This window comes from Typha angustifolia, chromosome 14 (genome assembly GCF_048772165.1).
Source record: "Typha angustifolia cultivar Huaian chromosome 14, ASM4877216v1, whole genome shotgun sequence".
NCBI lineage: Eukaryota > Viridiplantae > Streptophyta > Magnoliopsida > Poales > Typhaceae > Typha > Typha angustifolia.
In genome coordinates, this window is record NC_133252.1 from 4,231,372 (window position 1) to 4,258,108 (window position 26,737).

Here is a 26,737-nt window from a genome sequence, read left to right on the forward strand (position 1 = left end):
ACCTACTGTTTCTCGTGATTGTTCTTGATCATCTTGGAAAATCCATATCTGCCATTGCTATTGGTTGGTTGGTGAATTGTTCGGTCCATAATGAACGCTACAACGGACCTGACAGTTCACAACTAACGAATAAAAGTACATTGAAAAGAGTTTCTCTTTTTCTTTTTTGTTGAGTAACATTTGATTGAGTTGTAAACGACAAGGCCACAAAAGCGATCTTCGTATCATAAGTTGAACGGAAATTTGCGTATAACATTCTATATTTTTAAAATATATACAGAAAATAACTTGAGTTAAACCGTTTAAACAAATAAAAATATTGTGTCAAATTTAATTATTTTTTCAAATTATAAAATACTATTAGATTATGTTAGGTTGGATTGAATGAGTTTAGGCTAGATTTAATTAAGTTTAGTATAGATTAGGTTTATTTTCGTAATCTTTCTAGTATATTTAATTTATGAGTTTAATTAAGTTTAATTAACAAATCTAACCGTAAGATATTTTATATACATATTCGTTAACTCATAGAGCTCGATTTATAAACAGTAAAAATATTAAGCAAATAAAACCCAATGGAATCATAAGAAGCAAGAATAAAACAAATCACTATACTTTTGCTGCCGATTCACAGATAGCAAAGGATTTAATCAAATTATGAACTTGTGACACACCTCAATCTTACCTGCAGTTTGCCATCTGAGATTGATACTGAAGCATGGGTGCAGATCAAAGATATCTGGGTTATTTTTTCTTTTTTTTTTTTTTGATCTGATAAGCAAATAGCTGATCTAACATGGAGCTGGATGAACTTTCAGCATATATCCCAAAATATGTAGAGGAAAACCGTGGATTATTGAGGTAACCTAGTCCAAATCAAGAAAAACATACAGGCAATGCAATTAAAAGTTTGAGTTCACATACTAGGAATCAATACAAGATATAACTATATAAACAACATAAAAGCAAATTCTCAATAACCTTCTACCTTAAGCAGTCATTTGCGCTTCCAGAACAACTTAAAGTTGGACGGCGGAGATAGAGATAAGGGCATTTATTCATAAACAAACTTCTCATGAGTGAAAAGGAGTCAATACTTTGAACTCTCTTCCTAAAACATTGATAAGACATGGTCAAAGGGAGTTCATCAGTATTTCATTATCTAACCTCTCCTCTCTGATAGCTGGTAAGTCCCTCCAATGGAAACCTATACCAGAAATGCCCTCTGTGCTGCAATCTCTCCAATATATGGTCAATAAGCTCAGCTTTCACATTTTACATAAAGAATTATCCATTATTCAAGGTAATCCACCACGGCATGGTGGAGCAAGAACTATATATTAAATATATCATATTTGACTTTCAGTAGATATTTCAAACATTTGTATGTCTTTTCATCTAGAAAACTAAGACAATTATATAGTGATACACACACACATACACACGAGTATTAACATGAAAAAAGCAGTGCAAAAGATTACAGTGCTGTGTATAAGATCTTTAGGTCATTAGATCATGAAGGAAAGGATTGGAGCAAATGTAAAAGAATTATGATGCTGTATATAATTGTATTTCTGTCAATAGGTTATAAAGGAAAGGATTTTCTTACAGCAATCAGAAGCAAAATAAATATCGGGGAAATTAGAAACATAATATACGGGATAACCTGTTCTATTCCATCTTCATTTTGCTCCTCTTCTTTAGCAGTGTAGTTGTTTTTATTGTCAACAAATGCATCAAAATATGTTTCATATCCAGTTGTTTTTGATCGTGATGAACTAGTAACTTTCATCATTGCCATAGCCTGTTTTGGGGAAGAACAGAAAAAGAATAACCATATGAAACCATGAAAATTCGCTTACTTGATTTTATAGTTGAAAGTACTCCTCACTCCTTGAGCTTCAATTATATCAAGAAACTAATTAGGATAATTTATTTTATCCCATAATATAATCTTTTACCTGAAAACTGTACATGAACTGCCTTGCCTTTTTTCTCACTTGGACATTTGAATGAGACTGGAGTTTCTCATACATTACTTTAGCTTCATTTGGCCTGTCAATGTACAAAGTTCAAGGAAAAATGAACTAAAATAATACAAACTGCACTTCAATTTCAGTATCATCATCATTATAATGCAGCGCACCACAACTTGTCACTTGTTTGTAAGATGGTCAAACTTGAGTATTCGATATAAAAAGTATTAACTTTGTTTAGTACTTGAGTAGATAATATAAACATGAACATTTTGACTGAAACATAAAAATTGCAACCTTTATTTCACATTATAATATATAAATGACCTGTCCGCATAACTGAATAAAACACCATTACATTATAGGTCTTTGCTGCAATGAATGCATAAAGATGCCAAGATGGAGATATAGATTTTTGCGAATTGGTACGGCAATATGCAAGCAGAATTCCGGAGGCCCTAGATGGGTGAATCGAATGACCCCTTTGCACTAAAGTTTGTGGAAAAGGTTTAGAGCCTCAGCTTAATCTGTTTAAAGATGTGAAATTAAACCTGGTAAATAATAATTCATAGACTTGATGATGTGACTTAGTATGAACTCCTCATAAGTGCAAAACGAGACAGTAGATAAAGATTTAGCGAGCTGCCCTTACCAGGAGTTATCAATGTATATGATTTTAATGTAAATTGAGAATCCTGACATTCAGACAGGATGGTTCCCGAATTATTGACCAAGTTCTCGCCCAGAATAATATAAGATTTAGTCTTAAGGTTATTGAGTATCAGCAATATAGTAGACATATTGCTGAAAATCACTTTATGCATCTCTTTATATTTTAGTAATCAAAGGACTCGAGGGCAAACAAATAAATTCTGAACATGAGGTGAGACGACATTTTCTTGGACAATAAGTCTGTAAATCAGTCCATGTTAGTGACATATATTCTGCACATATAGTATTGACTACTGACGAGTGATCAATAGCATCATAAACTGAGATCTCAACCAAGATGAAACCCATGACATAAACTGAGGTTGGCGAGGAATGAAACAGAAACACTTCAACTCATCATTCGTACATGGGAAGAGCTAGGATGAAAATGAAGATGCGAAGATGTTCATAGTTAACCAATGAACCAAATGAAAGACAATCTGTCAAGAAGAGTCTTTCCTTCCAAAAGATAGGATCAAATGAGTGGATTTGCTGATCATGTAGGTGAACTCTTTAATGGCACAACTCGTATGAGCATCCCTAAGGATATATCATGTAAATGAACCCTTTGATGGAACAACTTGTCGATTCACCCTTAAGTGGTGTATCCCAAATAGTCTGATAGTTTGATATAAATGGGTAAAATGGATTTACTCAATTGGTAGTACAATAAGCATATATGAATGAAAAAAACAATAATAATATAGATGGTACTGTTGTTCTACTATATAGCTTTTACAATTGAATCAAAAGGGTAATCGAAATCTATATCAATGCATGCCAAGGCGATCAAGCATATGAATATGGATATGGCTATTCATGCGTGTACGGCCAAATGGACTTGAGATGAGCAAGTTGTTACGGACTTAACGTTTCCGAGCGTTTTGGCAAGTCCGTTCAATGCTTCAACTTCGCAAGATGAAATAAGCCTCAAACTAAAGTCAGTATAGAAGTAAAAAAGAGGAGAGAGCCTTCACTAACACTTAGAGAAAAGCTAGCGAGTTCAAGCCTTTTATATAGAAAAGAAAACTTAGCTACTAAGTTACCTTAACAAATATCTTTTCTAGATATTTAAAAAGATCAAAGAGGTGTTATCCTTTGCCCTTATCGATTCAACAGTGGATAAACTTAAGGCCTATTCAGTAGTGAATACGATCAAGCCTGGGCGAAATATCGCAGTATCATTTGAGTTAGCTTTGCTACTGCATCGCTGATGCACTTAGACTGTCATGACACTTTAGTTTTAACTAAAATTTCTATGGGGCATCATATTCTCCCCCACCTAATGTGCGGCCGCCACAGTTGCACACTCGCAGTTCTTCAACTGCGTTCTCGTTACTTCTTGTCATTAATGTCTTGCGCATTTTGGCATTTATTATTTCGTACAACATATAGCATAACTTTGTCCAAGATCCTCACCGCTCCAAGATATGGCATTGGCATGACTTTGGCAGCAATAAGGAGTTCCAAACTGACGATGAGTTGGAAGTCTTCAAGATTTGTCACTGATATGTCAGTTTGTCCATGCGCCAAGCTGAATTTCTAAGTCTTTGGCCATGGCTAAAACTGAGCAAGACTTAAAGTTTATAGCCTTCACTTGGCTATTTTCCTTCTCTAGCTTGAGGCAAGCTGTTTGGCCTCCGCGAGTGGCATGAAGTTGTGGGTTACGTCAGTATCGATCATCGCTCGAGTGGCTTCATCATTTACCTTCATGTTAATGTACATTAGACCCTTCTCTTAAAGGGATTTGCCATCCTAAGTCTGTCCTTGGATGGTATTGATGAGTTAAATGGCTACAATCATCTTGTCATTGCCGCTATCCTCTTTCTCTGCGAGTTGGATAGCATACAATTTATTTCGATTTGGGCAGTTATGTGCCCAATAGTTATCCCCACAAATATAGCATAAAATCTTTGCATTTTGGGGCTAATATGTCGACTCTTCGTTCTATCCTTAGATCTTCTTGACACCTTCCTTGCAGACTTCTTGGCTGCTATTGTCATTGCCATTGCTATTGCCATCGCTAAATGTCAACGGTTTTGGCTTGGCAACATGATCGCTTCTCTGCTCATATTTAGAAAGTTTTTCTACAATAGAAATGGCGGTGTTGAGGTTATTAACTCCTATGGCCACCAACTCTTTGTATGCCCATGGCTGCAATTCATCAAGGAAAAAAAACACATGATTGTCTTCCGACATGTTTGAGATGGACAATATCAAACGAGTGACTCTTTGACATCGTTGGCAAGAATCCCGCTATGCTTCAGTTTTGGCAAGTCCTTTCAGACCAAGAACTCAACATTTTCGCGATAAAATTGCGCCTTTAGCTCGCGCTTCAAGTCCACCCAAAAGTCGATATGGCAAAGACCCTTCTCGATCTCCGTCGATCGTCGACGCCACCACAACATGGCATCGTCTATGAAATACAAGGATTAGTTGACTACGATCTAGAACATATCCTAATCAGTTGACTGCGATCAGGTGGGATCAGCCGATCTGAATCAGAATCGGCCAGTTCGAGTCAACTAGCCAGATCCATAATGAATCTGGACATTAATAATTGACGTCCCTAATCCACTATGAATTTCCTTCTCTCTTACTCCCTTTCTCTCTTTCACTCTTTTTCTCCCTACCATACCAGTTGTTTCTCTAATAGAGAGATTCAGCTCCGACGAACTTTGGCAATGCAGATTCAACTTCCACAACCTTGGATACATGTTTTTAAAATTTAAATCTTTCTTTCTCTCTCAGTTTTTTTTGTTTCTTTCACCCTCTCTCTCTCTTTTATCTTCACTAATTGTACTAGCTCTTTTAGTTTTCTTTACATTTTCTTCCACTCTCTCTTCTTCTTCTTTACTGCACAACAACCTTTTTTTTTCTTTTAGTTGTCTTCCACACTCTCTTTTCTTCTTCACTACACATCAACTTTTTTATCTTTTCTTCCAATCTCTCTCTCCTCCTTTTTCACCACACAATAGCTTTTATTATTTTTGTTTTCTTTGACTCTCTCTCTTCTTCGTTGCACAACAATTATTTTCTTTTCGTTCTCTTCCATGGTTCAACCACCTCTCTTTTCTTATTTATTGCACAAGTTTTTTTTTTCTTTTCTTTTTCTTCTACACACTCTTTTATTCTTCTTCACTGCACAACGGCTTTTTCTTTTTATTTCTTCGATTCTCTCTCTGCACAATAGAAAATTATTTTATCTTTTTATATTCTATATTTTTAATTTGATCTCTGTTTAAGAGTTAATACTAAAATTAAAATATTTTCAAGAGAGAAGTCACCAATAGTTTGGACTACAGCTCACGAGCTATTTCCTCCCTTGCCTATTGAGTTGGGCTTGGGCCCAACCCAACACCCCAGCCTAACCTATTGGGGGTCATTTGGACCCTATAACCTTATTTCTTTATTTTAGTCTAACCACTCTCCTAAAGACAATTTATTATCATCTAAATAGTGTGAATTTTAGGATAACATAGAGCTCACCCTAGGAGACTCTTGACCCATGTATATACCTAAACCTAAATTCTCTAATAAGATAATTAATTCTATTAATTTGCTAATCTTTAGAATAATGTAGTTATAGTTATTATACTTTCCATGACACTATAGGAATGCTAGTATTAGTACATACATCTAGTGTACTATGTTTGACATGTGCAGTTATTGATAGTTTACTCATCATTATATTATGAGAATGTTAGCATATACATTAATGTAACGACGCTCTATATGTATCATGTATGATAAACTCTTACATAAATATCTATTGTGAATATAAAATGTAACGATTATGATGACTATGACATGCCTTATACACTCCCAGACACTGCACCACTTCCACCTATCATTAATAGTCAAATTCTGACTAGGCAGTACCCCTATTCACTCAGCCCAAAGTTAAGGGTAGAGTGTATCTTATATGACTATATTATTAGCGGCCTACACTTGAGGTCGGGAGCCTGTATAGCATTCAGGTAATTATATTGCATAGTCAGAATTAGATTATGATGATAGAAGAACATGACTATGAGGCGGGGATATATCTCTACCGGTACCCGATGACGCAGGGTTAGAACATCCGTTGATGAGCCGATGGCTTCTGATTCTCCCGCTGAGGGCGGTGATAATTTAGAAAGAGTAAGATATGGACTCACGACTGGGGTCCTTAGTCTGATGGCTACAGACAACCGGTCACATGCAGTGTCGTTATGTATGCGTGGGTGGCATTACCGCTAGATGTGTATATATCCCTTATCGATATATGAGATGATGGATGATTATGTGATGGGTGATTTTCTTGAGAATATCTATCCTGTGTGGTGAATAGCTTGGTGAGCTATGATAAAACATGATTAATGCCTTGGTGAGCATGAGATGACTAAATTACTCTTTTATTGCTATGCATAATATGTAAACACTATGATTGAGATTTGTATAAATAAAAGATTGTATCAAGCTTTATATTTGTGTGGACTTATCCTGATAAGTTTAGGAATTGGCATGTTCCAGGATAGTGATGTGTAGTCTTTATTGATTGCATTGATTTAGTAACTCATGATAAATCATTTAAATTTAAACAAGCGTATTGTTATTTCTAGCATTATTTCAAAGCTAGGGGACGCAGGTGCGGGTAGCGAGGAGTAGTTGCCTCTTTATTTTAGTTATGCTTATGTCTATTAGTTGTATTGAGTCCCTACGAGGGCATTATGATTGACGTTATATTTTTGGACTTTAGAGTTGTATTTTGGATGTGTATCTTAAAGGCTTGTTGTAGCCTATAGAACTTGTATCCGGACTCTTATGGTTGAGTTTATTTATGGTATGAATCTATATTGCTATATGCCTTGTGAATACCTATTATTGACAGGTCATATTATGCACCGATTTGATTAAATGTTAGATTAATCATAAACTTGGTTTAACCAAGTAGTTTGAATTAACCGATTAGCCTCTAATATATAATATGGAGTGCAACCTAAATTAAGCATGAATTAAAGATTGATCATTTCCCTAATCTCCTCTCTCCTCCTTTGACTCAACCATAGCTGCAAGCCTCATCCTTGGCCACCAGCAACCCTCCTTCCTTTGTCGGACCTCCCTTTCCCTTTGGGCACCAATCACCTCCTCCAACTTCTTCCCCATCTCCCTGCCACATCCAAGTGCCACTTGGATAGGCCTACCTCGCTCTTGATCACAATCTTCCCGTCAGCCCATCCATCACGTGCTACCGATTTTTGGTCACTATTTTGACCATAACTCTCAATCTATCTAGTTAAATATTGATATCTTGGATGCATTGGATTCCTCTCTTCCAAAGAAACAGCAAACCAATGTTCCAAGAAAGTCTAATTGGTAGATCTTCTAGAATTACTCTCGAAATTCCGCCTAAGAATCTGCTACCAAACAACCACACACCTCCACGGCTCCACCGTTGCCACTATCTCTTCCCTTGTCCTCATCGCACTCTTCCACCACTCCTCTCTCTCTCTCTCTCTCTCTCTCAACCCTCCTCCCTACCCTTTGAACCATTAACCACACGTCCACCACATCTTGGACACCATTAGAGACCAATCATTACCACAGATCCAGAAATCCTCCTACTTTTATAACGGTATCACCAGAGGCTAAATCTCATCCACCACACCCTGCCAACACCATCTTCCTAGACCTCCTTATCACATCCTAGATCTTCCCTAACATTATTAACCACGTCCAAGCACTTGGGCCCCACCAGATCTACAAGCCGATCCACCCACCTAAACCGCACCACGCCCGATCTTGAGCCAATAGTTGAGAACAGTTCAATTGATCATCAGTGATCTTTATCTAACAATGACCACAATTACCAAAATCTTTGATGCAGAAAGAGGATAGTCATGCACTGATGAAAAAGGGCTGAGAAAAAGGGCAATACCTGCTAAGTGAATCTTGACAAATAGACCACTGCAAAGCAGCCCTGCCATGAAGTTCACTCTGCATAAAAGGTATCACAATGAATAAAAAGAAAAAACAAAATCTTAAGGCAAGAGAAATGGAATTTGGAACAGAAAAGATATAGAAACTAATACAAATTACAAAGTTGCACATGGACAAGGTATTTTTCATCAGTCATATTGTAGTCTTGATTCTACAGTATCTCACACAGATGTTTGTTGTGTTACTGTTTTGATAGATTTTACTCTCACCATGTGATGATCCATTGAGTAGGATGGAATTTTCAAAGTTGATATTTTGCTCTATATGATTTACTTTAGCCATCAACCATCATGATTCAAATTATCCCAAATCCCCAGAGAAATTATTGTTGATCATTATAAAAATACTGAAAAGTGAAAAACAAGCAGCAGATTTCGTGAATAATTGAACCCGATATTGTACAATGGTTTTGACATAGACCAGCATTTGACAGACATAATATTGCAGGTAGCAGGTGTGTAGGACTTAAATGAATTTAATTGGGATGAGCATAATAGCATTGGATCAGCACTGAAGGACTTTTGGCAGCTTCACCTTAGTCGAACAAGATAGAGAACTTGGAAGAGAATATCTCCTAATGCTATAGCAAATATGCCATATGGATTAGCTATCTACCTTCCCAATAAATTTGACAAGTTGATAGGTACAGAGACAAGTTTGACGAGTTGAGCCAATACGATGAACAGGAAAATGAATGACTGCAATTTTCCCACTTTCCATAATTATTTTCATACATTTGAATCTGAACAAAAATTAGGGAAAGAATCCATCTTCCCCTAACTTAACCGAAATTTCAAATGGAAAACAGAGAAAATTAGGTGAGATAAGAAAAACCTTTGGAGAGAAACTGGGTATAACATCAGTGATTTGATGCAAAATCACCTCTTCCTTCTCTACCTCATATTGAGCTCCAAAAGAGTTTTCAAGCAAAGAAGAAGTATAAATATAAAATCCTCTTCATTCTTTCCCAGACCTACTCCCCATTGCACCCATGGCACCAGCAGGAACCCAACCCATATAAACTCAATAGAAGGGTGCAATAAGGGACACATGGCACCCACCATCCATGCCACCAAGCTGGTGACAAAAGACACCAATTGGCATGGTCTTGCTGCTAGGAATGTCTATCCTTGGTTCACATAGTAGGCATGATAGACAGACAGACATTGAATGAAGGCCACTTAGGTAATGCTATGTACAGATATATTACAAAAAGCATCAAGCATGTATAAATTTTTTAACGTTTGTTGTTTACTAACACATCTACTACCATCACAAATCCTAATCAATTAATAGCAAACTATGCTTATACTTCTATTTTCTAGTAATAACCTAAATTTACTTCTATGTCCATAAAGTAAGTACTCTTTTTTCCTTTTCTCTGCAAACTTGTATGTAATTCATATCCAACAAATAGTATATTTTTACTGAAAATCAGGCAAGAAACTGGATAGCAACAAAGTAAAATCTAGAGAACCTGAAAATTAAGCATTTCTTTTCATACTTATCCAAGTTCATCGAACAAATGCAATTCCATGGAAGAATAGAACAATTATAGTTGCAATTTGTAAGTACCTGAAAGATCACATCTTTCATTACTTTTTCATAATATGGCAATGCTTCTCTAAGCTTTCCACGCTCCATCAAGTTATCACCTTCTTTCAAAGCCTTAAAATGAAGAATTAATAATCATAGGATTTCCATCATATTGTTTGATATTTAAACAGAAGAAGATGCTATCTGAGAAGAAATGCATGAATAGGACTATTTCTGGTATATAACAGACCAAAAAAAAAAGACTACTAAATTAGACTACTAAAATAGTGATATGAATTCACTCCCCTGCTTGGTGATAGTTGAAAACATGTAGGACAATTCCTAAAGTAGCACGTCATATCAGAATGTGGTATTGGTGATCAAGTATATCAGCTCTTACATACATCAGTGAATGAAATTATTTAACATAAGTACATATATATTATCATTATCCCCTTGTCTCAGTACTACTACAAACTGAATAAAATGCACTCAGAGGCCACTAAACTTTAGGCTTTAACCCATAACACAAATATCTCAACGCATTTGTTATAGATTCCGGCCCTATGGAGCCTTATCAAGCAATATCACAGCAAGAATAACAGTGAAAAGCAATCACAAATCCTAGCCCCCTGGCTAGACTTGAGAGAGAAGAGATAAGAGAAGAAAATACTTTCATTGCTTGTCCTAACTTACATAAAACAATTATATATAGTCTCTCAATTGGATTAGTCACTTGAGAAAAAAAAAAGCCAAACTCTAATCAAACTCTGAAATAAATCAATTTAGCGTTTATCAGGCGTTCGAACGGCTTGAAGGGCACTCGAATGCATTAGGAATTTTCTCAAGCGAACAGGATTGGCGTTCAAACACTAGGAAAGCCGTTCAAATGCACCAGAGGCCTTTTTTGCTCTCAAGAGCAACACTTGAACGCCAGGATGGTCATTCGAACGTACGGCTCAAGATTCGCCCATTCTGACAAATCTTCTCCTCCCGTGACTAGACATCGTCTCCTTTGATACGTAGACTGGAATGGAGTGATTGGACCTCTATTTCTATCACTCCGCTCCCCTTGAAGATGAACCTTGTCTTCAAGTTTCAGATGTAGACCCCGAAGCTTTAGCTCCTCAAAATCTTCCCATATAACATCCTTCAATGGCAATTCTTCCCCTCTATTAATGGCACTACGTAATGTCCAGACCATCTGACCTAGATCTCATAGGTTTCTCTAGGTTATTGACGGCTCGATTGAAGTTGTCTCCATCTTCATTATCAAGAATACCCTCATTTTATGACACACCATCCGCTACATTGAGTCCATTTCCTTATTCGAAGGCCCGCCCCTAAATCCCTCTGCAACCAGTACTTCTTCCCACCCCCATTGAATTCCACAACTGAACTTTTTTAGTTAAAGATAATTAGTCCCAAACTTTGCAGCCATTGCATCCCCAAAATAATATCGAAGCCTTATAATCCTAAAGGATACATATTCTTGCAATATAACCTCTGCACCATGACAAATCTCTTTGCACTCCAACCTATTTCTGTCAGCCACCAATACGAAAAAATGGGTACCAAGCTCTATCTTGCCCAAAGCTCTTGAATGATCGAGTTGCTTACAAAATTAACTCCCATTATCAATCAACACTAACACCAGTCTTCCTTCAAAAAATCCTGTAATCCATAAGGTTCATGGCACCAGACATCTTGATAAGGCATGCAAGGTAATCTCTAATGGTTCTACCATCTCTTTAAGAGTGACTTCGGTAGCCTCCATATCTATCATCTTATCAAAGCCTAAATTAACTATGAGAATGAATAGTGTTCTCCTTTGCATTGGTGTTCGTGGATGAACTTCTCATCATAATCAAAGCACAAGCCTTTTTTTGTTGCTCCAACATCTTCTCATAAGTCAATTGTTGAAAATTATTACTCAGTAGAGCTGTAGGTTGTACAATGCCTACCAGCCAAGCCCTCATTGACGTCTATAAGTAGCATCGAACTTAGCCTTGCGGTTACCATAGGTAAAAACCCCGGTCGGCCTATATCTGCCTCCCTCTTACAAGTCGATCCTTGTGCACCCATGCTAGGCCTATGGCATGAGCTTTCGTTTGAGGCTTAAAAGGTTTCACTTCCAATTATATCTCCTCTTATAGCCCTCCAATAAAACAACCCAACAATGCCAACTCCAACCATCAATAGACTCTCAAAGCCAGTTTTTCAAAATCGTTCTAATAATCACTAACAGTTCTTGTTTGCTACAGCTTGCTCCGCCTTAAATATTTAGCCTATAAAATCTTCCTCTGAGAACTCAGAAAGTCCAAACGGGTAACTCGAGGTTGAACTCTCCCAATCTAGCCCCCTCAACCCCTCTAGCATGAGCAGCCGCTGATCTTCCCTCCATCCTAACCAGCATCTTCTCAATGTGAAGCATCTGCTCTTTCATCTCTTCTATGTTGTTATTGATTGTCTGTATGGCTTTCTCATGTTCCAATTATTTTCTTGTTTGTTGATAAGGATTTAACTCTGGCACATCGAAATGGTCCTCAACCAATGTTGCCCGTGTCTTCAAAATCCTTCTAACCCTTGCGATAAGTTGAAGTGCAAGGTTCCGTCAATTCACCACAAATGCTCTGATACAAATTGATAGGTTCAGATCCGACGGAGCCTTATAAAGCAATATGACAGCAAAAATAATGGTGAAAAGAGATCACAAACCCTAGCCCTCTGGCTAGACTTAGAGAGAGAAGGGATAAGATAAGAAAATACTTTTATTGCTTGCCTTAACTCACATAAAACAACTTATATATATTCTCTCAATCAGACTAATCACTTAAGGAAAGAAAATAAGCTAAACCTAATCAAACTTTGAAATAAATCAACTTAGCGTCGCATTCGAATGCATTAGGAATTTCTCGAAGCGAATCATATTGGCATTCAAATGCTAGGTAGGCTATTCAAGCACTACCAAAGGCCCTTTTTGCTCTCAAACGCTAGGGTTCCAATGTTAGGAAGGCCATTCGAATGTCCAGCTCAGGATTTGTCCATTCAGACGAATCTTCTCTTGTGGCCAAACGTTGTCTCCTTTAATAAGTAGACCGGAATGGAGCGATTACACCTCCATTCCTATCAATTGTACATGTACAATCAGCCATTACTATCTTTGTTGCTAAATGTAACACCCCAAAAATTTTAGAAAAAAATGCCGGGGGGGGGGGGGGGGGGGGGGGAACCCGTGCATGCGCCAAGCGCGTGTGTGCATCCTAGCGCCCCTACCACCCCCGTCCTTTTCTTCTCCTTTTCTTCTTCTTCTTCTTCCCCTGCCGTGCACACCACCAACGCCCTCCCGTATTTCTCCCCCACTGCACCATCTCTCTCTCCCTCTCCTCTCTCTCGAGTTGCCAACGCCAAAGACGAAGCCCCGGAGCCGACGGCCGGCGAAACCAACCGCGCGACCCCTCGGTAAATCTTCTTTTTTTTTGTTGTTTTTCTTTCTTTCTTTCGCCGTGCCTTACCCTTCTCGACCGCGTGGTTGCATCACCAGCGTCGTCGACCTCAATGGTCGCGGCGTCTCTATCTCTCCTCGATTTCCTTCTCTTTCCCTTCCTTTCCCTCCGACTAGCCATCCTTCCCCCTCCGGCGAGGGTCGCAGATCGTCGACCGTGAGGGCGGGCTACCGGCGGCGTGGGCCACCGGTAGCGCCGGGCCCTTCTCTCTCCCCCTTCTATCTTCGTCCCTCGGAAGGAGATGGTGTGGGAGGGTGGGGGTTTGTTTAACCCCCACCCATCCCCTTAGTAGGCTGCTTTGGTGGGCTACAGACCGCAACCCACCAATCCAACCCTTTGGTGGGCTGCGGTTGGACTACAGCCTACAGCTAACCTTGTGGGCTGCAGTAGCCCACCAAGACCTTGCTTGCCTATTGGGTTAGGCTTGAGCCCAACCCAACACCCTAGCTTAGGCCTATTTGGGGTTATTTAGACTCTATAGCCTCATTTCTTTATTCCACTTGATTAATTAGCCTAACCACTCCCTTAAAGACAATTTATTATCATTTAAATAGTGTGAATTTTAGGATGACATAGAACTCACCTTAGGGGACCATTGACTCATGTATATGCCTAAACCTAAATTCTCTAATAAGGTAATTAATTTTATTAATTCACTAACCTTACGTATGGCTTTACTTGCGTGAATTAATAGGATCGACACTGCGTGAGAAGGATTTTAGGATTTCAGAGGAGTTGGCTAGTTGAGAAAAACTAGAGTACTATGGAGACCCCCCAGGCGAGTAGAGTTTATACAAATCTAGAATAATGTAGTTACAGCTATTATACCTTCCATGACACTATAGGAAATGTTAGTATTAATGCATGTATCTAGTATACCATAATATATCTTGATATGTGCAGTTATTGATAGTTTACTCATTATGATATTATGAGAATGTTAATGTTAGCATATGCATTAGTGTAACGATACTCTACATGTATCCTATGTGATAAACTCTTACATAAATATCTATTGTGAATATAGAATGTAACGATCATGATGATTATGATATGACTTATACACTCACAGACACTGTAACACTTCCACCTATCATTAGTAGTCGGGTTCTGACTAGGCAGTGCCTCTACTCACTCAGCTCGGGGTTAAGGGTAGAGTGTATTATATATGACTATACTATTAGCGGCCTACACCTGAGGTCGAGAGTCTATGTGGCGTTCAAGTAATTATACTGTATAGTCAGAACTAGATTATGATGATAGAAGAACATAATTGTGAAGTGGAGATATATCTCTAGCGGTACCCGACAACGTAGGGTTAAGGCGTTCATTGATAAGCCGAGGGCTCCCGATTCTCCCGCTGAGGGCGGTGATGATTTAGAGAGAGTGAGATATGGGCCCACGACCGGGGTCATTAGTCTGATGACCACAGACAATCGGTCACATACAGTATCGTCATGCATCTGTGGGTGACATTACCGCTAGATGTATATATATCCCTCCTCGATATATGAGATGATAGATGATTTTCTTGAGAATATCTATACTGTGTGGTGAATGGCTCGGTAAGCTATAATAAAACATGATTAATGTCTTCGTGAGCATGAAATGACTAAACTACTCTTTTATTACTAAGCATAACATGTAAACACTATGATTGAGATTTGTATGAATAAAAGATTGTATCAAGTTTTATATCTGTGTGGACTTATCCTGATATGATTAAGAGTTGGCATGTTCCGGGATAGTGACGTGTAGTCTTTATTAATTGTATTGATTTATTAACTCATGATAAGTCATTTAAACAAGCGTATTGTTATTGCTAACAATTATAGGCGTGCATTGGATATGCACCTGTGATTTTATTATTATAGATTGTATAGATTCTACTCGCTGGACTGTGTGCTCACCACCTCTTGGTGGCATCATTTCAGAGCTAAGGGAAGTAGGTGCGGGTAGCGAGAAGTAGCTGCCTTTATTTCAGTTATGTCTATGTCTATTAGTTGTATTGAGCTCCTGCGAGAGCGTTATGATTGGCGTTGTATTTTGGACCTTAGAGTTATATTTTGGATATGCATCTTGGAAGCTTGTTGTGGCCTGTGGAACTTGTATCTGGACTCATATTATTGAGATTATTTATGGTATGAACCTATATTGCTATGTGCCTTGTGGAAACCTTTTACTGACAGGTCACGTGATGCACAGCGTGGGGGGATTTACCCACGCGGTATACACGTGTATTTGGAGGTTTGGGTGTTTCACTAAGGTTTAGGCAACGTTTAGAGCTAATTTCATAGTAACTAGTTTCAACAAGTCATACAAATACAAATAAGATACGTGTATAAGGGGAACTAAATTCAACATAAAAGTAATTTCCATGAAAATTTTGAATATAAATACATAGTCTGGCATGATTTAGTGAACAGCTTGCTCATCTGCTTCACTAATTTGACTAGTAGAAGGTTCACCATTAATTTCTATACTTTCATGCCTTTGGCCTTATAACATTCCTTCCAATCTGTGCTTACTCTTATTCTAGGTATGTCTACATCATCAAAAAGTTGTTCACAAATCAAACCAAAGTGAAACATTATACCATAATAACTCTCTGATCCAGTGTTACTCTAAAACAAAGATCTCCTACAAAATAAAAAAATAAAGCCAGAAGACATAAAAGGTATACAATAGAAAAGAAACAATCATGAAATAAATATAGATGAATAAATGACCAAGGCAATGCATCATATGGTAATCCATAAACATGCAGAAGCAAATAAGTTATGTTTCACATATACCTTCTCGCACTCAGCTTTTACTTTTGCATCAATTGTTAAGCCCATTTTACTTTTATAGGCAGCAACTAACTCCTTACTGCGTTTTTCTTTTTCTGCTTTATCTTCAGCAGTTTCAAGCACTTCCCCAGGTTGTATATTTCGCCCACCACCAAACTAAGAAAAAAGAAAGAAAGAAAGAAAGAAGGAGATATTTTTTAACTTCAAACAATAAAAGCTGATGCAATGAAATCCTAAATGGGAGAAAATGTGGATATGAAGATCAGATCATCATAATCATCAATGCATTTTCAACTTATTTCCAAGGACATTACTTGGTTGTAAAACACCCTTAGAGTTCATTATGGTTGAGCATAAACCACTATCTTACAAAACAAGAGTAAATAACCAGATCCAGTAAGTGTGAAAGGACTAACCCGAGTAAAGCAACAGAAATGACATCACAAAGCAAAGGTCAAATACATTTTACCTTCTTGTACTTTGGACCAAATCATTTTACCCTCCAAACTTTGTTTTGTATTACTATGTCTCCTATACTTTTACTAAACTGTAAATACAAACGCCATTAGCAGAGCAAGAAAAAGACTTAAATGACCCTGTTTCTATTAAATAAAATATGTATTCAAAGAGAAAGTTTAGAGCAGCTTACTGATATAAAATAAAAATATAGGGAGGTGAAATAATTTTTGTTCAAACTATTAAATATTTTTAAATTGAAAAAATATAAACACTGTTACATTCAGACGAAAAGCCTAACAGTTGTAACTTAATTAAAAATGCAAAGGCGGCATAGTGATGCAAAACAAAGTTTAGAGAGTAAAGTGATTTTGGTCCAAAGCATGGAGGGTAAAATATATTTACCCATAGAATACCTATTTCCTTTCCATTTGATAATTGGTTTGAGATTATATTATGAGAAAAGGCTAAGTATTAGCAACTAACATCATCCAATCTCCAAGCACCTAGTGACAATTATAGATGCATAATGATGGTTGTTGTGAGAAGAATAACTCTATGGTATATTCTCATTAAGAGATCATATACACATCACCTTAGACATAATATAAGGATGTATGAATATATTTTATATTCTAATACTCTTTCTCACTTTTGGCCTTCAAATATTTTGATGGAACTAAGAAGTAGATTTGACTCAAATGAGTGGAGGTTTTTATATTTTTAAATAACAGATAGACTTGACAAGATTTGAGCTCAAAGCCTATGCTCTGATACCATTTGAGGAGAAGAACAATTTTATAGTATTTTATCATCAGGAGAAGTATATATACATCATATATAATATGTTGGCCCTTAGACATAATATAAGCAAGGGACATGGATATATATATTCAAGGATTGCCGTATCAGTAGCACGTGTCATGTTAATACCCAGTTGGCATGCCCTAGTGTGCCACTAGCACACCCCAATGTGCTACTACCATGCCTTTAAATAGATTTTTTAGGCATTTATACATATTTTAAGTTCTAATATATGTATTAAAGTCTTTATGTTTTCTATCCCTAAATAATGTTGTAAAGAATTTGATATAACAATAGTCAAATAGAAATATGATTCAACACATAATATCAAATAGTTATCAAATAATTTCTCTTTCCCTTTGATTTCTATATTTTGAAGAGTATTTTATATAGATCCAATACAAATTGCTAGATTAATGTAGAATAACTTTTATAAATAATAGATCTAGCTTCATTTTGCCACATCATTTTGCTACATTAAGGATGATTAATCTCGGATTTGGTTTCTAAACAAAAAAATTAGGAAGAGAAAAATAAGAAAAGAATATCTTTAAATGGGATTTGAAGTTCCCAACCTGGGATTGACCTCCTCTCTTAAATCTCTCTTTCTCCTCCTTTTCTTTCTTTTGGTTTTGGAAAATAAGCATACTACTTAAGAGACCTCAAAAAAGGGATCTTTGTGAGCATGCTAAATAGGTATCAGGCATCACTCAGGACATGCTACTCGATACCCTACTTGCATCGAGTGATAGACAATGACACACATTGGCACGAGGTGACACACCTCTACATGGGAGAGTGACATTTACATGGCCTGTGCTAGGTGCCGGCACACCAGCAGCACGACAATCCTATAGATAAAAAAATCTATTAGATTCTTCTGGTTACACCATAGAAAGAAATTTCGACATTCGATATTGGAAAACAAATAGGTAAAACACAGAAGAATTTTCAGCAAACTCTCAGGGACACAGGAGAATTCTCATCTAGAAAATGCTATTATTGCTCTAGTGTTATAGATCTTATTATGTACTCTATATGTTGACACCATTGAGAAGGTTTGTAGCACAACATAAGTTATTTCATGCAACTCCATAGCAAATATCTATGCTAATATCTTTCTCTCTGCTCACTAAGACAACTTATATTATGCAAGAAATTGGAGAACTATCTTCACTTACACTCTAGCTCTTTCTTGAGATATACACGGAGTACCAAGAATATTAAGCATTTCTTTTCTTATCAATATTCAACATTTTCAATTTCCAAAACACAATTTCTAAGTTTAAGTCTCTTGCTGAGCCACACATGGGGTCATCTCTAAAGAACTTTCCTTGTTTCAAGAATCTGAAATTCATTGTAAATCTTTTCAATCAAGAATCTTCTTCTCTAGCACATGGCCAAAATTTTCCTTGTTTCAAGTTCAAATAAAAAGAGCTTTCCTCACCAATATGAAAGAGTTAATTTACTGAAGTAGAAGGTTCATTGAGAAGGAGAAAACAAAATTGACGTGAAAGGAAGTAGTAAGGAAACATGATACCATTTAAGCTCATGGTTGTTGGTGGTGGTATAGATAGGTGGCAGATGTTTCTCCGCTCGGATGCACTCGTGCACCAGTACTTACTAGTATAATATTTTAAGAACGTCAAGATTTAGCTTATCACTCATGAACTTGAAAATGGTCACACTTAAAAATGGAAGAGTACAAATCAACTATGAACTTTCTCCTTTCCTACAGGATCATTGACAAAAGAATTTTTCACAAATATGATATAAACTGGATAGAGCCACTTTTCTTACTCTAAGAATTATAGAGAGGCAGAAATCACAACCTTATAGATATTTGACAAAATGTTTGTTGGCAAGAAGGGATATCCCATTTCGGTGAAAACTGAAGAGGGCCTTGACACAAAGCTTAGCATAATGGTTGGAGAGATTGAATTGAAACATCAATCTGATAACATGGCAGGAATTAAAGTATGCAACTTCTTGATTTCAATGACATAGTATCATGTTGTTTTGCACCAGGCGAGTCTAAAACTTTAATAACTCAGTTCGGAAAATTTTCTCCTTGAAAACATTAATTACCTTGTCAATAAGCAAGGTGGGCACGTGCAGATTCACGGTATCCATGCCGTACAGATGTATCATTACTGTTGCATACATCAAGTTGACATAACCTAAGTTCAGTTGGGTCTTGAAATATGGAATTACCTAAGTTAGAGATAGATTTCCTTGTTAAAATAGGCAAGTCAACCATATTTTGGAGTCCCTATGTTGATAGGCAACTTGCATTCCTGATATAATTAGGTGGGACACTGTTTAAGAAAAAGAGACCATCTCTGGAGGTCTTGAATATTAGAATTCTAAAAGGAAGGAGTCCTAGCCTTATTCTAATGTAAACAGAGCGAAAATTAAACTAAACTTAGTTTTATGTGGCAACCAATTGAAGGACAGATGATATAATGTGAAAAGCCCCTGCAGAATCTCCACTCCTCTTTTCCTTCTGTCATATAGGCCTTCTTGTCCCTTGCGGTCAAGCTGCTCACACACTATCTTCCATATCTTTCTGCCCACAGAATCCCTCTTCTTCTGCTCCACCTATTGCTGCTGCCTTTCTGATTTCCCTCTCTATTCCTCTCCAAATTTCCTCTGTTTCTACTGTTGAATATATGAAATATTGCAGACTAGTTTTTCTGCTAGCATTCCCTCTGCTCATTGCTGCTGCTTCTGCTGAATCCTGTTCTCCCAAGCTGCTACTGTATCTTCTTTCCTCACCTTTAACATTGCTGAAACTCAACCAAATTTTGACCATAATTACTGTTGCCAGGATCACCTGGGTGACTAGGGTGAGAGCAAAGATTTGCAGTCCTCACGTATTCACCTTCAGATTAAAATGATTCCTTCATAGGATTAAGTAAACTTAATTTTTGGCCCAAAATGCTGTTCTAGGTACTTTGTGATCAAAATAAATTCGTTCCAGATTTATTCAGATTTGCATTAGCTTTCATAGGTGAATAAGAGATAAAAGATGCATTGTTTTCTATTGATCCCTACTTATCTTCCTTTCGGTGAAGTTCATCTCATATCAGCTCTTCTTGTGCAAGAACTAGTAAACTGTTGAAGGTTATTTCATAATACAATGAATATCTCTCACCCCAATAACTTGCAAGTAACAATAAACATTTTGCAAAAACGTCCTTTTTTTTAGTATTTTTGGGAAAGTAATCTCTTATCTACTATAGTCTGGTGTTACATCAAATTAGAGAAAAATGATAACAAGACTGTAGAGGTCAAAGATCTTTATATGCATAGATAATGTCCAATCTTCTCTCTATTCACCCCCCATAGCTTGTGGTATAATATCTTTTTCATCCAAATCTAATTCAAGGATGGTTGTGCCGACCAGAATGGGGGGTGCCAATGACGTACCAGCATGTGGCACGAGAGATGCTGCATAGCACACCCTCTCAGCTTGTAGTAGTGACTTGCTCACCATCTTCGTCATCGTCACTGCTCAATGTTCCTATCACCATTGTCGTCACACTTCGCATGCCCTAGCTCGACGAAGAAGACTACACAAAAGCAGATTGAATAAAAGTCGATCATTTTTATAACTTAAAAAGATCCGCAATTTAAGTCAGATCTACAAAGCCGATCATTTTTATTCAATCCGCTTCTGTGTAGTCTTCTTCGTCGAGCTAGGGCATGCGAAGGGTGACGACAATGGTGATAAGGACATCGGGCACCTGACGATGACAAAGATGGTGAGCGAGTCACTGCTACAAGCCAAGAGGGTGTGTCATGCAGCATCCCTCGTGCCACGTACTGGTACGTCACTGGCACCCCCTATTCTGGTCGGCACAACCATCCTTGAATTAGACTTGGATGAAAAAGATATTATACCACAAGCTATGGAGGGTGAAGAGAGAGAAGATTGGATATTATCTATGCATATAAAGATCTTTGAACTCTACAATTTTGTTATCATTTTTCTCTAATTTGATGTAACACCAAACTATAGTAGATAAGAGATTACTTTCCTCGTAATACTAAAAAAAAGGACGTTTTTGCAAAATGTTAATTGTTACTTGCAAGTTATTGGGGTGAGAGATATTCATTGTATTATGAGATAACCTTCAACAGTTTACTAGTTCTTGCATAGGAAGAGCTGATATGAGATGAAATTAACTGAAAGGAAGATAAGTAGGGATCAATAGAAAACAATGCATCTTTGTAGCCTTCATTCTACTTAAGTTAGATCATAAAGTAAATCTTTTTAATTTCGACCCATTTGGGTCATCTTCTCTATCTGTCTTATTCCTCCCGCTACAGCATGGTAGAATGAAGGCGAGCAATGGTAGGGCGATGATAGCATGGTAAGTAATCTCCCTCTTTCCTTTCTCTCTTCTCCTCTCTTCTTTCTCTTTCATATCCTCTCTCCTTTCTCTTTCTTCTCATCTTTTTCTTAGCCATGCCAGTCGTGCCACCACATGCCAACAGAAGGCAATCATTGGTCTAATTACCATAAACCTAGATTTGCGACTACATATGGCATTTATGGATGATATCTCACACAACCAACCAAATAAAAGAAGAAAGAGAACTAAGAAGGATCTCTAAGGCAATTAACAAATAAAGACTATAAAATGCAAAAGAATCTACATCTGTGTGCTATAGATGTTAACAGAAAGAGAAGGGACAGATCATAGATCTAGTGGAGGTACGTACAAGTAACACCATACCGTCCTTGAAATGTTGTTCGGCCTTGGAAACACTCCCCAAGTAGATACTTTAGGCTTGTATAGGACTGCATTATCATCTTTCTCTGATTTCATCTTGGTTGATGCTGCAGAGTCATCAAACTTGCTAGAATCACCAACAATAATCTCCACCTCAGGCACATCACCATCCAGAAAAGGTTCCACAACTGGAACCAAACCAGGTGGTGCACCTCTATAACTTTTCTTCTCAGAGAATTCAAGGCCCAAAAAGTCAATGCTGGAAATTCTTGAGGCTTCCTTCTTACTTAGTTTGCTGTCTAAGATGTCATCTGCTGAAGTTGTTATATTCCCTTTACCTACAATATGAAATTACCAAGGACAGTGATCATGACCAATGTATGAGCAAGAACAAACATAAAAATGAATGTCAAATCTTTCCAGAGTAATGCAATACATAAATGTTCTTAGCTCTGCTTACGAAAAAATAACAAAAATCCTTAATTAAACAATAGAAGCATGTTTGATAAAAGACAGTAGCTAATGGATTCACCTTTCACTATTGTTTATATATGCTTCTTCCATGGGAACTATATCATTGGTTTAGTCAGTTGTAGAATTTTCTTAAAATTTAAACCTAATGTTGCAATTAAATTTGGCTCTTGGGTAATGAGATCTAGCAGCAATAATAGCTTTCAGAATTTACTAAAAAATTGATGCCTACTTAAATATATATTTTGGCATAGTCCTTATGGTCCCCAAAGCATTACTGATGTGATCCAGGTCAGGTCGGACCACCTTGTGGGACATTGGACTTGTTGAGTCGAGTCACTTATCTTAGTTAGTCTATTTTTATTTGAGCATCAATTGGTTTCTATTTTAGCATATGACTTAGATGGTTTAATTGGTTGTTCATACTTGGTTTAAGTATTTAGTTGAATTAAACCAGTTAGCCTTCAATACATATTGTGAAGTGCAATCAGGTTAGGGCAACTTTTGAGTAATTGAATCATTCTCCCTAGTCTCTATTCTCTCCTCTCTCTCCCCCTCCGACCTAGACTCTCCCTCCCATGTCATTAAAACCTAGCCGAGCAAGCCACAAAGGCCACTAGCTACCTCCCCACTTCATTCATCAGCATCCCATCTACTTTGGGCACTAATTTCCTCCACCCTTCTCTTCTCTCTCACCCTGCCACATCCAGCCACCACCTAGATAGGCCACACCTTGCCCTTGTCCACCATCTTGTCACCACCAGCTGCTACCTTCATTCAGCCGCAAGCCACCATCGTTAGTTCCCTCCTTCATCTCCTGTCTCACCGCCATCAATCACCACCTCCTTAAGCCTTCCTCCTTCATCCTAGATACCCAACTATCTCCCATTGTCCACCCTCCATTACAGACTTGCAACTCCACCTCTAGCTCTCTAAACCAAGATTATATCCACCTGCCACTAACACCACTGTCAAAAACTCGTCCAGATTTAACCTATGTCGAGTTCGAATCTGACGAGGGGCCAAATACAAAAGTTATAGATCGAAAAGTCACGAAGTCATTCTAACTGGTTTTGTAAATTTTTGACATTGGAAGAATATTTAGCAAATATTTTTTTTCTGACTGAGTAGATCCAGATATTCTGTGACCGCACCCGTTAAACCTAACCAGTATCTGGGATCGGGTTATATCAATTGCCTTCAGATTTGGTGCATTCTACACCTTGCTTCTATATAAAATACATTACTATCTCAATGCCCTAAAGTCTTTCAAATAACTCATGTTCTCTAAGAAGTAGTAATTATGACCATGAGTTGCCTTGCCGGTTAGCATAGGTTGATGCATATTTTGCTAGTGAATTATCAACAACAATAAAAAGGGAGTATCTCAATACACTCTCATGGCCATCCATGGAGATCAATGCTTCTAAGTATTGAGCATATCCTACCCAAAGTTACTTGATTTTGAATCTCTTTAACCCATTTTGATGCTTGTTTCCTTTTGATGCTTTATCTATATAAATTACACTTCAAATTTTAGAAATCAAAAAGAAATTTCAGTTTTTCCCTTGGATCTTAAAATCGGCCAATTCAGATCGAAAACAAACCTAGTGACTGAATTTGGTCTGGGATCAACCAGTTTTAGTTGTATCAATTGTATCTGCTAAAACTCGACCATACCGATCGAAACTAAACTTTTTTAAGGTTTAGGTCAAATATAAAATTTATCTAACTTAAAAGACATTAGTAATTAATGTCCTCAACTGCAATTGATGAGCTCCTTCGGCTACTCCACACTTTAGTAAACTCAGGTGATTTTTTTCTTTACTCATTTCTCTTTTCCTTCTTTCTCATCCAATTTTAACTGTTTTTTAAATTTCAACTTGAATTTGACAAGTTTTTATATTCCTCAATGACTATTATGGAACAACAATAAAGAGAAATCTTTTTCTTCACTATTGTTTTGCGATAGTAATTTACGAATATAAAAATTTGTCAAATTTAAGTCAAAATTTATTATAGTTTTGAGTAAGACTTTTTTTTTCAGTTTTTAGGTTTCATGTGTGACTAATTTTTATTTTCTTATTTTTCTATTATTTTTTACAATTTTTTTGTATTTTAAGTAATATTTAGAGTTTTGTATAATTAAAAACAATCAAATCTGATACAGGCTACCGATATGACCAATACGATCAATACAGGCTACCGATCAAATCTGATACAGGCTACAGATGATATGTATCAATTTTTCTAACAGTTTATCCCCGATCCCAATATCGAGTTTTAGAATCTTGGTTTCCCAAGTTATTATTTGTGCCACTTTGAAATAACTTGAGAAGAATTGAGGCAATTTATTAATTAGAATCTAATTTGCATATGATTCGAGTAGATCTATCACTTTCTATAAATTCCATATGTTACACTAATATCTCGGCCCACTTTCCTTCAGGACAGGTTGCATAAGATAAATAAGTCTAGAGAAAATTTGCCAACCTTGAAAGGTTGAAATGAGGATTATCCATCATCAACATCAAAAAAGACAAAAGAAAAGTTCTAATGAGTAACCACAACTTCTTTCTTCAAAGTCCTAGATGCTTGCGTAAAATTTTATGGAGGAGGATATGCCGTAATGAGAAGAGGGGAAAACAATAGGTCCCCAACCACCCTTTGAATAATTACCAATAATATCATATCAAGGTATATGCATATACAGTTAAGCTATGAACATAGAGAAGTTGCGTTTTCATATCAAAATCTCATCAATGGTCCTTAGATATACTCATTAACCAGTGCATTGGTTGCTAAAAGACATAATTATCTTGCATATTTGCTTGCCTTTTTTCTTGGCAGCTCTTTTCTGGATGACTCCGTAAGTTTTAACTCCAGAGATATACATGAAACCCAACTAAATTAACCACTTCTACACATCCCAAATATTTTTCGTACTCTTTATCATCAAAGACATCATCGAATACATTAATTCCTACATATCTATTTCTACCTCTCCTTACATTTTCCGCAGCAATTTCCTGGCATATAATATTCGGATATAAGACAGAGGAAATGCAAGCACAAAGGCAAAAGTGTTCCGAAATTTTTAGGATTCTCATTCCAAATTTCTTACTTTTGATATACAGTCCGCAGATGGATATGTAAAGCAATCAAATCCAGTACCAATATTGCAACTGACATCGAAAAGATTGGAAAAAGCTAAAATCTACGTGAAAATTCAAAAGATTTTATCGTTCTATTTAACTTCAATTGGAGAAAAGGAATTATCATCAGAAATTACCAGAACTGGTCGGACTTCCGACAGAAACCTGCTCGCCCCCGCCCACGGCTCCTTTGTTTTTCTTATACTCCTTGGCTCGCTCCATCGCGAGCTTAACTGACGCCGAGATTTCAGGGGCCCGCTCGCCGCCGCCATCGGCTCCATTGCTAGAATCTGGAGCTGGGTTTTGATCCTGGGTCGGAGTCGACCTCTTCGCCTTCTTGTAAGTCTCGGCTTTGGCGAAAGCAAGCTTGTGGGGATCGCGAGCACCAGGTGGGTCTTCTTCCTCGGGTTCCCCCTCGGTAGACGAGGCGTGGATTGGATTCACCGACTGAAACCTCCGAGGAGAGAAGAAGCGAAGAGGCTTCGAGCGGATGTTCGAGGGATTTGGAGAGAAGGCGAATGTGGAGGGGAGGAAGGATGCCATACTCGATATTTTGTGCCTTTGTGGAGTATTTGAGACGAGAAAGATATATACGCAGTTTGTGGA

At 37.3% G+C, this 26,737-nt stretch overlaps 1 protein-coding gene across 1 annotated transcript; it reads right to left on the reverse strand.

The window, feature by feature from the left end:
• Positions 1–1,294: 1,294 nt before the first annotated feature.
• On the reverse strand, positions 1,295–26,737 carry LOC140776249 (uncharacterized). The gene is made up of 7 exons (XM_073119887.1): positions 26,269–26,737; positions 22,509–22,843; positions 16,507–16,659; positions 10,245–10,337; positions 8,608–8,666; positions 1,962–2,055; positions 1,295–1,804 (listed from the first exon to the last, which is right to left on the reverse strand). Exons 1-7 carry the CDS (start codon positions 26,672–26,674, stop codon positions 1,586–1,588), a joined length of 1,359 nt encoding a protein of 452 aa, XP_072975988.1. The 5' UTR covers positions 26,675–26,737; the 3' UTR covers positions 1,295–1,585.